Here is a 13,469-nt window from a genome sequence, read left to right as displayed (position 1 = left end):
TATGGGAGCTGAATTTAGATTTGTTATGGCCAAAACTGGTCGGCGCTGGAGTAGCATCCCGTGACCGTTTTTTCTCTCTACCAGCAGGCTTGTAAGGGTTCGGACGCGTGCCGTCGCGCGTCCTCCCCATTCTAACCATGTAAACACCGTTAACCGTTCAATAAATATTACTGCAGCGGCTCAATCTGTGTCTCATTGCCACCCGTCACTAACAGCCCCTAAATAGGTATATGGTATAATATAATATATACATTTTTTTATGGCCAAAACTTGGCGGCTAAAACTTCATTGAATAGTCAATAAATTACTACTGCAGCGGCTCAATCTGTGTCTAATTAATTTAAAACTTATCGTTAAGCTTCAAAATGCAGAGCTGTCGGTATAGCTGCGTCTTTCCCTGCATACCAATAATCATCCTTATCGTGGCGCTACTTCCATGATTATCCTCCATCTCGCTTCATCCTGTGCCACATGGTCAGTATCTGATTCGGAAATATAACTAATAATTCTAACGCCGTCGTTGTCTACCTGTGCTCCTCCTATGTTTACGGCTTATAAAAGAATAGTCGCTTGTCAAGTTTTGAGTCGTCAAGGCGCCAAAATCGCTGGCCCGCTTGAGATCTTGTATATATTTCACGACTTCAGACTATTGATACAGTCCGTATAGCTCGTTCTTATACGCACGACGCCAAGTACCTTCCTCGCAAAAATTTTCCTTATACAAATTCGCTCGAAAGTCTGCAACCGATGAGGGTCGCTGGTGCTCAAGTTTACGTTTCATACCCATTTATCAAGACCGATTTTACCATCCAGATGTGAAATATATATAAGAAGAAAAAAACTCAAATGTTTTTTTGAAAACCTTCCAGTTTTCTAGGCTACTACTTAAGAAATTATAAATTTACTGGATGGTGCCAAATAAAATAATAATTTATATTAAGGATTCTGCTGAATTCATCCTTATGGACTTCATTCAATATGATCACGTCCACACAGGGCCGGCCCTAGGTTATTTGGCGCCCCAGGCAAAAATTAAATTTGCCCCCCCCTCTTATTAATACTTAATTAACTCATTACATGAGCTCAATAATATAATTCAAATTAAAGTAATCTAATTTTATATTTGACACCATATTATTTTTGACGATTGTGGGTATTTAAGAATTTGTAGTTTTTTTTTCGTCGCGATTTTTTACACGTGAAATAATCTAAAAAGTACACAGTACATAGGGTGTACCACAAAAAACCAATATCAGATTATATTCTTTAACAATATTGTTTGATAATTTTAAGTGAATATTGCGCTTTTATTTGATATCACGGCGCCCCACAAGATCTAGCGCCCCAGGCGATCACCTATACTGCCTGCCCTTCGGGCCGGCCCTGCATCCACATAATGTACAATATCTAAATAAAAAGTGAGGCCTTGGGAAGCTACTTCTCCCCTTATCGTTAGCTTAGTATGTAGTAAAAAAGCGCATAATATTACGAAAACATTCACAAAAAAAATTTCACCACCAAATAAATTTATTAATTATTTGAAATGTGAAATATTTTAATAATAATATACTAGCATACATATAGATAGTTACTAAATATCCTACGCTTGCACAATGAAGCATGAATAATGTGTATTTATTTATTTTTATCTCTCATCGCACACTTTGAAATAGTGATAGGCAAATTTGAAAATTTTTAATGGCACGGAAAAAACGGGAAATTTTAGAAACCATGGGAATCTATCTGTAAAAATGTGTTTATCTTATAAAGAGGCTAAGAAATAAAAAAAAAACAATATTATAGATAGTAAGTCATTTAGTTCGATAAGGATCAGAAAGCATAAATTCAACGTATTTAAACGCAATAAAAGCTTTAATAAAATTATTTGTGCAATATTGTATTTTATAGCAAATACCCCTCCCCCCTAAATGACGTCCCTGTACCATTGAAACTGCCATCAGCGTATTCTATTCAAACTCTGACCACCCAACTTATCATATAGTCCAGCACAATGATATTGAGAGTATTGACACTAAACGAAACAACTTACATTGTTTCTAAATAGTGTCAATCTGTTTTATTATGTTTTTTTTAATTTTTAAATTTTTTCATCGCCGTTTACTTCTACTTATTTTTTTTCTGCCAGCACAACCCTACTTTGAACTAATTAAATATTTTATATGTGTATTTCAAATTAGCGTTTTACATAGCTACCTTAGCTGTTATGCGCTAAGTTAGCGTCTTACTCGACTCGGCAACAGCGGCGCTGGTCAGAGTGGCAGGTGACGGCGAGCTGAAGGGCCGAGGACGAAACGGCTGACGTTTCTCAGCTCTCTAGAGATGTCGCTCATGGATGAGGAGCCTCAGCGCGCTGAGCTGGAGGACGGCCAGGTCTGTTTCCACCATATTTTCTTGAAATAATCGACGAAAAACCACAATTCGGGCGTTTTGCCCTTCGGTCGGCCTTCCGATTCATCATCAGCAAGGTTTTTAACCATTCTTTAGAATATTCTATCCAATTACAAGAGGTATCTGTCCAATAAATAAATTTCTTTGTTCCTGCTTACTCGACGTTTAATCAGAATCACCTTTTTTTTAATTTACGCCATTTTCTCTAGTAATTTTATATTTTAATAATATTAATCAAATGTGTGATTTTGCGATGCTACACGGGGGAGAGGTAGTGCCTGGTGTCATCGACACTATTTTTTATATATAGCATTAACTCGCCCTTCTAAAAATAATATATGCTCGTATCACCTGTTAGTAAAAAATAATAAAATAAATAGTGAAGATTGATATTTTAAAAATACTATTAAAATCCTGTATAATGACCTTTCGCCCTTATAGCTGGCTTATATATAAACTTAATTAATACTAAGAATCTACTCATTATTAACTTCTATATTAGTCTGTACTGCAGACTAATATAGAAGACTTTGTCGACTCATTGATATGCAAATTTAATTGATAATGATGTCTGATCCATAATTCTTACAATTGTATTAAAGCAAGATTTTTCATTGGCTAATCTTCTCGCGTACAAAGCCAATACAATTCTTAGCTAAGTTTGTTCGTTTTATTAACACATTAGGCGTCATTTGTAATTCGAACACATTCTATATATAGTGATTTAATTTTATGTATTTCCATATTATCTAAATATTGATGTATTACATAATAATAATAAAATATATTCAGAATAAAACATTTAACTCGTTCAAAATGTATCAAATTCTTTCTTCAGTGACGGCGTCAGATGTTGCAATTCTTGTAGCAAAAGTAGCAAAAGCCGATATATCAGATATCGGCAGCAATTACTACTTGCTTAATCTCTGAATGTAACTGTTCCCTACACATAAAAGTTATATGCTCGTTAAACTGCCAGATATATTTGATAGAAATAAAATATAATGACTGCTTTTAAAAATATATCGTTACCATTATAAATTCATATTTATTAACTTACTTTGCACTTATTTTCTTGCAATACAAAAGTCTTCTAATGTTTTAGTAATTAGACAATATTCTTTGTTTTTTAAATCGAAGATTGATTTACATTAGATAGCACCACACTATACTTTTATCCATCAGCAGTGTTATATTATTACTTTAATTACTATATTAATGATATTTAATGTTGATACTATAAAATTTAATGATCAATTTTTATTTTATTTATTTCTTACTAACTGATTATTGAACCATTTTATTTTATTTTATATTTAAAATATATGTAGTGTGTTATTTATATTTAGTTGATTATATTTAATCACAATTATTAAATTATTAGTATGATAAATAATAATTTATGTAATACAATGATCAAGTTATTTTTAGAATAATAGCAATTGAATATATTTCCTTTCTGTAAAACGATTAATCCTTTTGTACTTTTTAATGTATTATAAAATATTAAATTCAATTTTAATGGCTCAATATCAAGTATAAACCAGGTTAAATGTTATCACTACGTGACTAATAAAAAATGTAAAAATCTCCGTTTCACTACAATTTTTATTGGTAATAATTGTTTTATTATAGCTAGGTACTATACTTAGTTTGTAGATTGTTCGATCGACGGTTAGAATATTTTCTTTTTAGTTTTAACTCGGGTCATTAGATCAACGCTTGACCTCATTTTCATACTTTTAGAATTGTCTAAAATAACATGGCTCAAATAATTCGTCATATTGTGCTATATTACTCATGATGAACATAATATAAAAAATCAATAATGCATCAACCTAAAAAAACTGTTTCATATTTTTAAGTATGATATAACTTTAACAGTAAAAAAAATGATTAAACTAAATCCCTAAGATGCACGTTTTGTTGTAATTTATAGCTCACTGACTCCGATGTCGCTGATTTGGACTATACACCTCTCGAGCGGCCTGAGAATTACAAACCCTACTTGAATCCGGTGTCTCTCATGAGCATGAACATACAAGACGATCATACAGACGAGAGCGAACATGAACCATCGAGCGATTTAGATTCGGATAGTGATAATTGCGGAAAACCAGCACCGAAAAAGAGGAAGGTCAAAATAAAAAGATTGAGGAAGTCGGAGTCGATGGAATCGACGACGAAGCCGAGTAAATACAACATCTGGTGTAAAACTGTACAGGTGAATTGACGAATGGTGAATCGAAACGATGATATTAATCGAGCGCAATCTGAGCAAAACATTTTTTTTTATTTAGGAGGACACATTAGCTGAAGATCTCTTAGTTTGCGATGTCACAAAAAATTATCTGGGAATCGAGGCGTATCATCATCATCGTCTGCACGAAGACAACACAATGCCGTTAAGAGACATGGACACTAACGACGATCGAAGGTCGTCTACGGAGAACCGCTTCAACAATAAAAGGCGTTATAGAGATAGGCGGAACGCTAGGTTACGCCTGGAGAGACGTCCGAGTTACGACAGCGACAACGAAAGAGGCGACGCTAGACTTATTCCGGATTTGATCGTTAATGTTGAAAGCTCCGTCACTGACATAGCCGCCGATATAGCGGCAAAGCTTTGCGAGGAGAAAGACAATCTCATATGTACATATGAACATATTAATATTATAATAAATTAAATTTGTTCATTCTAATATATTTTTACTTTTAGTGAGAATTGTGGAATTTGCCGGGAAAGAGAAAGCAATCGAGCTGTTCAAAGAAACAAAAAGGATAGAAGAAGACGGTGGAATGATAGTGAGGGTAAATATTTCAGCTCCGTTGACTAAATGATAGTGTTGAAACTAAAAATTATGTATAATTTTTGATAATACTTTTCAGAACAATACAAGGCGCAGAACTCCGGGTGGTGTATTTATATTTTTACTAAAGAGAGACAAACACGTAACCCAGGATACTGTAAATAAAATATTTATCGAAGATAAGTTACAAAATAAGGAAAAGTTGAAATCTAGGTTCAAATATAGAAATAAGAAAGTGGAAGAGTTGAAGCAAAGCCTTGCAGGTATGTCATTTTTAAGTTTATATAATAAAATATACCTAAAAGGGAATAAGATCTAGTCTTAATATAGAAATAGATATTATATTTATACTAGTGAGAATATAACTTTACTGAAAATTACACATTCACCATAACATTTACGCACGGAACTTGAGTAAGATTATATCTACTACTTTTACCATGAAAAAAACGTATACCGTTATAGGTTCATTAACACATTCACTGCCGCCATATATAAGTAAAACTTACCAAAAAATAGTAATTTTCCAACAATTTTTATTTAGATTAATTCAAAAAAATATATCGGGTAGCATGGCGTCGGTAAAAACACAAGCATTTGTTCTTTTTCAAAATATATAGTCTTCATACTTCTTCAGTAGACCAATCTTCATTTACATCCTGATTTTTTTCGCCTAATGGTTCACCAGACAAATTCACAATTTTAACTTCACTATCTTTACTTTCTGATGACATATTTTCACTATCACTTTCACTAAAATCCCCATCAAGTTTTTCCATAACATTAGGTACTTCCTCTTCTTGTAAAAGTTGGAAAAAATTGTGTGTAAAAATTTTCGTTTTCGTGAAGAACGAGATGTCCTGGGTAAAAATTTCATTTTGGGGTAAAATAAATCGTGATAATTAAAACCACACACAATTTCTAATAAAGATAACTATTTGCAGACTTTGTTGATGGCTTTTATGTATCGCACTCCTTCATGAGCGATCATAAACAGGACATTATTAGTACTTTATATTGATAAGTGAACAATTGAACTGTAGATTAAAATTCAATAAACACTACCGACGGGTAGTGTAATATCTACCCGCTTTGTCCGCTGCTGGTAATCCACGGGACAGGTAGTGACTATCTTCTACGGCTTCTGATGTTTAACGACAGGTTCGGTAGTACCTGTCCGCTAAAACTAAAGCATTTTCTGCTCCCATTTATGTTTTTAATTTGTTTTTTTTTTTTAAAATACAAATTTAACCACTTTACACGCGGTCCTGCACGGGTGTGTGATTTTAGAAATGTCCATTACACGTGGTGTCGAGCCTGTGCGGGAATATGAAAATCGGAGTTAAACGCGGTCCCACAAATAAACGTGATTGTATTTGTCATTATACTCGGCTTCGAGCATATGCGGGACTCGATCGGCATTTCCTTTCAAGTAAAAAAAAAGATCACTTTTTTTATAAGCTGTGGAAGTCATAAATCAGAAAAATACATGGTGGTGTGTTGTCGCTTGAAGTATTCCTCAATTGTATTAGATGGGATAGAGACAATTAAAAAACCCGAATAAATAGTTAGTTAGCAAAGCCAGCAAAACATATTCAAGTAAGCATCCTTGACTAATTGGGGTTGCTTTATCTTTCCAATAATTTGACACACTTTTATTACTATTTTGCCCCATATTTCTTAGAATTTATAAAACGCAATATGTTTTCGTATGGAATGGGTTTTAAAAATAAAGATATCTATATTTCCTTACGTCCATTGTTTATTATTGGGTTCATTCCATTATTTAATTATTGTTTGCGATTTTTAAGAAACGGTAAAAATAATATTCACAATTTTTTTGGAACAATGCAAAAAATTCCCGTTATGTAATTTTATAACATAAATTTAAAAAAAAAAAATATTTTTCCTATTTATATATAAGTATTTACCATTATAATTTCCAATAAATAAATATGATTTTTTTGGAACACTGCAAAAAAACACCCGCATGTTAAGTGGTTAAGGCTTTAGGATTTTTTTTATTAATCGAACATTTGATGTATTTCATTAATTATGAAAAATAATATCAATTAAATAGCCACCACCTCTGAGCCTTTTGCAACAGCCGATCCTTTAGATAACTTTTTCATACATTTCGGGCGGTACTTTAGTTAAAACTTGTCAGATCTTGGTTTTTAGGTGCTCCAACGTTTCGGGTTTGTCAGTGTACACACGATTCTCAGCGTAACCCCACAAAAAATCCAACGGCGTTAAATCGCATGATCTTGGCGTAAAATAATGCAACCTGGGAATTTTTCATGCAAACCATCTAACACCGCACCCGATGTGTGACAAGTTGCGCCGTCTTCAATTTCGTGCCAAAAATAATCAGTTATCATGCGCCTATCGTGCTTACCATTGACTGTTACAGTCCGACCTTCATCGTTTTCAAAAAAGTAAGGCCCAATGACGCCGCCTGACCACAATTTGCACGCACCAGTCACTTTTTGAGCATCCCATATGCTGCAATTTTGATTATTAACCTACTCAGAGATATTTTCTTTGAAAAATCAGCATCAATCTGCGTAAATTCTTCGCTGTCTATGATCTCTGGGCTTCAGTTCTTGTTATCTAAATTTTATACGAGTGTAGGTGCAAGTACAGATGCAAAATGCGCTAAAGGAAATCATGAAAAGCTAACGCCAACAAATCGACAATTCCTGGTCTTTGACTACACCTTTCACCTACAGAAGCAATATTCTCGGCTGAATATGGGCCTTGATGATGCACAGGCTTTACTCTATATCAAACGCTTCCAGTCTCTTCAAATTTTTTCACTATGTTACGAATTATTCGCTCAATAGAACGATGAAATTGGCCATAATCTTCCCGTAAATTCTGATACGGTTTGTACAGAATTGTTGTATTTGTAGAACAAATTAAAATTTTTAATGTATTAAGCAGTGGTTAGGCGATTAAATGTGTAACATTTTACTAGTGTGATTATTGACAGCTGTCTGCTTAGTGCTGCCAACATAGGAAACTCGAATTTTATCTACATATGTAATAGAAAAAATTAAAAAAAAATTTTTTTGGGATATATTATTGTCCACCAGTTGTTATGAGCCATTAAATCATCACAACATGGAATCGTTCTGGTTATATAGCATTATAGACCATAAACTTACGTTCACGTCCTAAAAACTTGCAAGGCCATAGGAAAAAAGGTGTAGATTTATGCTGAAAAATGTTATTAGCAAAGTGACAAAAAGGTTGAAAAGCATATAATCTGTTCCGCAGCTCTTTAGTGGAGAACCAAACGTCCTTCCCACAGTTTAAGAGTTAATTGTGTAATGATTTTTCTTCCGAGTTGATGATATGCTTAATACTGAATATTCACTGAACTCATTGATAAAAATCCTTATACTTATAATTACTATAATGTCTTAATAGATGTGAAAAAATTTAATTAGGCTTTTATTTATAATCTTTTTATTAATTTTAGATAGTGTATTACCAGCGATACGAACACGTGCAGAGAAATGGGTGGCGGCGCAGACCACAGCCGAAGATCAAAACCATGTGAGCAACCCGCCCCCTTCGCCGGCCACCGACGGGAGAGACGGCAGCAGCGATGTCGACACCAACCAGCTGCTGCCTTCGCCTCATCACAACATATCTTACTCCAACGGCGACAACTTCCTGGTGACGAGGGAAGCGGCCGTGCTGTCAAAGATGAGCATAGCGAGGAGCCTCACCACAGACCCCAGAGCTAACTCTCACACAACGTACGACGATGACTATCTTGACATCGGCTGCGGCGACGACATGGATCTATTTTGAGATTTAACATTCGTTTTGCGACTGTTTCTTTTTTTATGAAATCGCCAAAGTTTTTATAGTGTGCGGGAGAGATGTTATATATATAAATATATATATTTTTTTACAACAATAAATTGCCGATTTTTAACTTGTGTTTTTAACCGTGCCAATATATGATAGTTGACAATACTTGTGATCAGAATTTTAACTCGAATACGCTCAACAAGTAGAAAAATAAGCAATTTTTTTTAACTAACGGTTTAACGTTACAGGAATAGTGCTTTTTAAAAGGTGCTGATAATATTGTATTAGAAAATATTTCCCAAATCAACCATACCTGTACATGTTGCGAGTTTTTCTACTTTTATCAGCGTGGAATTAATGCCTTACGTAAAGTTCTCTTATCTGCAAATTTACTATTTTATTTATAAAAACTTATCGTCATATTATTAAAGAGTGAAATCTTTAGAGACTCACTCATGTGAAGCTATCAATTTGCAGATAGTGCTTTATGTACAATTAAAATTGTCAATTTATATAGCAATATTCAATGTTACAATTAATTTATTAACATTACGTCAGTGAATGAAATTGATAAATTTAAATACACAAAATTAAGATCGGCCCACACAATATAACTTGATGCAAAAAGTTCAGTAACAAGCTATATAATGTGAACGCGGCTTAAAATTATTTATCCAACACAAAGCTGTTAATTTTAATCACCGATGTAAAGTATATTTATTTTGTGATTTTTGGCATCGAGCGACAGTAAAAATGTATGAAAGTCTAGCAAAGTTGCATTGCACATTTGTATCGATATAATGTACATATTTGTATATATGTGTGCGTTTATATTGTGGTGGCCAACTTTAAAATTCTCATATTTTCGACTTTCATTATTCAAAATTTATTGTTTTTATATGATATGACAAATAAAACTATATCATTTTACTACACAGTGTAAAACTAAATTAATGATTCTTATGCGCGTGAACCATCTGTAGAAAAAAATTTAAGAATTTAACTGCAAGAATCTTCACCCATTCTTCTTTAATCGTTTTTGAAAAGATTATTTAAACTCAATGCTGATTTATTCCTAATAATAGTAATTTCACTAATGTTCATTCCCAATCAAGTCCACCTTGCATAATATCATTGCATTGTACTGGAACCTCATTTTTGCTGTGCGCAGTGTTTTGGTTCATTGAAATATTCACTTAAATAACAAATTTCATTTAGAATATGGTATCATAACTCATTCCATTTATTTTAGGTAATAAACACATTTTGAGCACTTTTGTAAAACTTACATTCTATCACCATATGTTAGCCTTCCTATGCACATTCGTCAAACCCTAACTTATTTTAAAGGTCTTCTAAAGTATTGTTTGTTTTAAGTAGGTCAGTCACTCCCAACTTTTTTTGAAAACAAATGTATTTCTTATTTTGTTGGTAAGCAATCTGCAGCTTTTACAATTACGAATATCGTTGAAAAATTGCATTCTAAATTTGACTTTAAAAACCTTTAACAGATTATTTTAAAAAAGTTTTTGTCCTAAAAATCGATAATAACGTTGATGAAAAAGAGTAATTAATCATTATTTTTTACTAACGGATGATTCATGCCATTAATAATATAAAATTTACTTTATGTTAATTAGTTAGCCACCAGTGTATATAAACGCAGTTAATTATATTTACACAAGTATCAAAGGCATATGGCAAAAATTAAATAACGGTAGTAATCAAACTAAGCATTTTAACGTTATATAATTCTGCAATATGCTGATGATATATTTAATTATAAGTTTTTTATAATGCTCCTAATTTAAAGTTTATGTAGAACGAGCTAGATAATAATATTATATAAATCTATACAAGAGTGAGGCTCGAATATTATTACAAAATGAAATTTAGTGCCTCACTAATTTATACGAACGGTGGAAATTATAATTTTCTGCTTCAAACAGTGCCTGATTGTAATATTTTTATTGTTAATCGTTTGATTATAATGATTCATACTCTCATTAAATTATTTGATCTACTAACGTAGTGATTCTTTTTATATATAATATGAAACATTACTCTAGTGTCTTGAAAAATAATAATAATTGTTTTTTTTATTTTTTATTATAATGTACGCGCTACTTACGTTGTATTCATTTTTTTCACTCTATTCTTGTGTTCCTTTTCTAACGTTTCTTTTAACGCTGTGTTACTCATATTCTTATGATTATTGAATAAACTTGAATATTCAACTATTATTTTATTTATTTAATATTAATTAGGTATTATTATGGAAAATCGAGCATCTGAAATATTTAATAAATATAAATATATGAAATATTAAATAAAATATCGATTTTACGGTCATACCAGTTGTGGTAGTATCTTTTCGACTTGCTCTAATTCGACGACAGATCGATGATCTCGTACAGCCTGTCTCGTGGCTCTCAACGCCGCTTCCAAGACTAGGAGTCTGCTCACCTCGTTAACTATCACCAGAGAATCGTCGTGTATCTTAGTCTTGGGGTCTTTGAAGGCCGTTTTCAATATTTCACGAGTGGTTTCCTATGAGGAAATTCATATCGTACATTGAATCAAAATGGCGACTCATTTTGTACGCAAAACCTAATGTAAAAGATCCAAACCAATCTTAATTTCGATTTGACAGTCGAATCTATGCAGTCTTCGCTGCCTGGCGCAGTTTTTTTCGAATTATCCGAAGCTTCGCCGGCTTCCATCTTAACTGTCAAACACAAACACTTGGCCCTAAAAATATCATTTTCGGCCATGATGACATTAAAAATAAATTGCAATACTATAATTCAATAACATCTCCGTGTGATTTATTACAACAATTTCATTGTCGTTTATGCAGGAAACAGAAGAAATTAATAAAAAATCATTTTTTTGCAAATAAAATTTAATCTCGTTTTCAAAACATTAATACTGACAACGAGGTAATCAATTATATTAAACCATTATAAAATAAATTTTAATTAAATAAAATATGTATGCCTTAACTAAAACAGAAGGGGGTTGAAAAAGCACTTATTTACTATTTGACACAAATTTCGACATTTATCGCTTATATTAATACAGATAATCCTCTTCAAAACAATCACAACTATATCCTTACAGCAAAACCACTCAGGGAAATGATGACGTCAACATGTATTTTAATATTAATTTAAATATAATAGAGAACCCTCACATCATATTTTTATTTAATAGTAATGATGAAATCATTCATAAATTAAATCAGAATGGCTTTTTACTTTCAACAAATAAAACAGGTCTATTTTAATTTCAAAAAGAGAAATGAATGGTCTTACAAAGAACACAATTTTGATATTATCAATATACTTAATTTTAGTTTCATGACATTCAATTCCATCAAACATTTATCTCTTAATACTAACGTAGATATTATAATATATTGAAATTATTTTATGACAAATTCAATCATGACTGTATTCTTTCAGTAAAACCATTTTTAAAGATGCTCTTATCAAGTCCTTGACATACATTTATATATATTTTATTTATACATAGTTTCAACACACGTATCTTATTATTACGTATATTTTTACAACGCATCAATTATATTAAATCGATTGAGAGTGGGCATTAAATAAAACAAGCATACTTTAATTTAAACAAAAGGGGAAACATGAATGCTCTTACTATAGACACAATTTTACATTATCAACATGCTTAATTTTAGTTTCACAACATTCAATTTCTTCAAACATTTATCTCTTAATACTTATGTAATTACAATACAACGAAAATCCTCCATGACAAATTCAATCACAACTATATTTTTATAGTAAAACCATTCTGAAAGATGCTCTCATCAAGTCCTTAACATATATTTAAATATATATTGTATTCTACGCATATTTATCTTATTACTACCGAGTCGTTGAGACTCGATTAAATCATTTATTAAGAATGTGCATTAAATAAAACAGGCATACATTAATAAAAATAAAAAGGGACTTGTAATGAGGCAATTACTTACTACTGGACATAAATTTAATATTTTTTATATCGCTTAATTCTAATTCCGCACCATTCAATTCAAACATACATTTATCTTTTAATACTAATAATACTAATAAAAAAATCACTTACTTGAGTTCAAAACTTAGTCGACAATGTTTATTTTTAATTATGAAAAATATAAACAAATCATAAATTCAGACTATTTTGATAAGCGAAGGTTTACAAAAATTAGTATCAATTTCTGAAATATACCAATTATGAAAAATATTTATTTGTAATATTAAAAATTAATAACAGTGGTACCGTTGAGGAAGTGTAATTTTAAAAATCGACTTAATTAATATAAAACTCTTCAAAAATAAACTGTTTTATGTGTATTTTATAAAGGAATAAATTTCAGTTATGAACCCGAGCAAGAAAAATCTTTTC

General features: G+C 31.8%; 2 protein-coding genes across 2 annotated transcripts; one reads left to right on the top strand and one right to left on the bottom strand.

Annotated features, from left to right (window-relative positions):
* Positions 1 to 2,272: 2,272 nt before the first annotated feature.
* Positions 2,273 to 11,284, top strand: Phax (phosphorylated adaptor for RNA export). Its single transcript, XM_088195529.1, has 6 exons — positions 2,273 to 2,391; positions 4,349 to 4,633; positions 4,710 to 5,061; positions 5,129 to 5,220; positions 5,299 to 5,482; positions 8,707 to 11,284. The coding sequence occupies exons 1-6, from the start codon at positions 2,341 to 2,343 to the stop codon at positions 9,042 to 9,044; spliced, it is 1,302 nt and encodes a 433-aa protein (XP_088051655.1). The 5' UTR covers positions 2,273 to 2,340; the 3' UTR covers positions 9,045 to 11,284.
* Positions 10,194 to 11,836, bottom strand: LOC148230584 (centromere protein X-like). Its single transcript, XM_088195530.1, has 3 exons — positions 11,678 to 11,836; positions 11,403 to 11,597; positions 10,194 to 11,338 (listed from the first exon to the last, which is right to left on the bottom strand). The coding sequence occupies exons 1-3, from the start codon at positions 11,819 to 11,821 to the stop codon at positions 11,321 to 11,323; spliced, it is 357 nt and encodes a 118-aa protein (XP_088051656.1). The 5' UTR covers positions 11,822 to 11,836; the 3' UTR covers positions 10,194 to 11,320.
* Positions 11,837 to 13,469: the final 1,633 nt, after the last annotated feature.

This window comes from Plectrocnemia conspersa, unplaced genomic scaffold (genome assembly GCF_051122295.1).
Source record: "Plectrocnemia conspersa isolate PC_06_02 unplaced genomic scaffold, ASM5112229v1 ptg000010l, whole genome shotgun sequence".
Classification (NCBI taxonomy): domain Eukaryota; kingdom Metazoa; phylum Arthropoda; class Insecta; order Trichoptera; family Polycentropodidae; genus Plectrocnemia; species Plectrocnemia conspersa.
The sequence above is the reverse complement of the archived record's forward strand: the minus strand, read 5'-3'. Positions and strand labels throughout refer to the sequence as shown.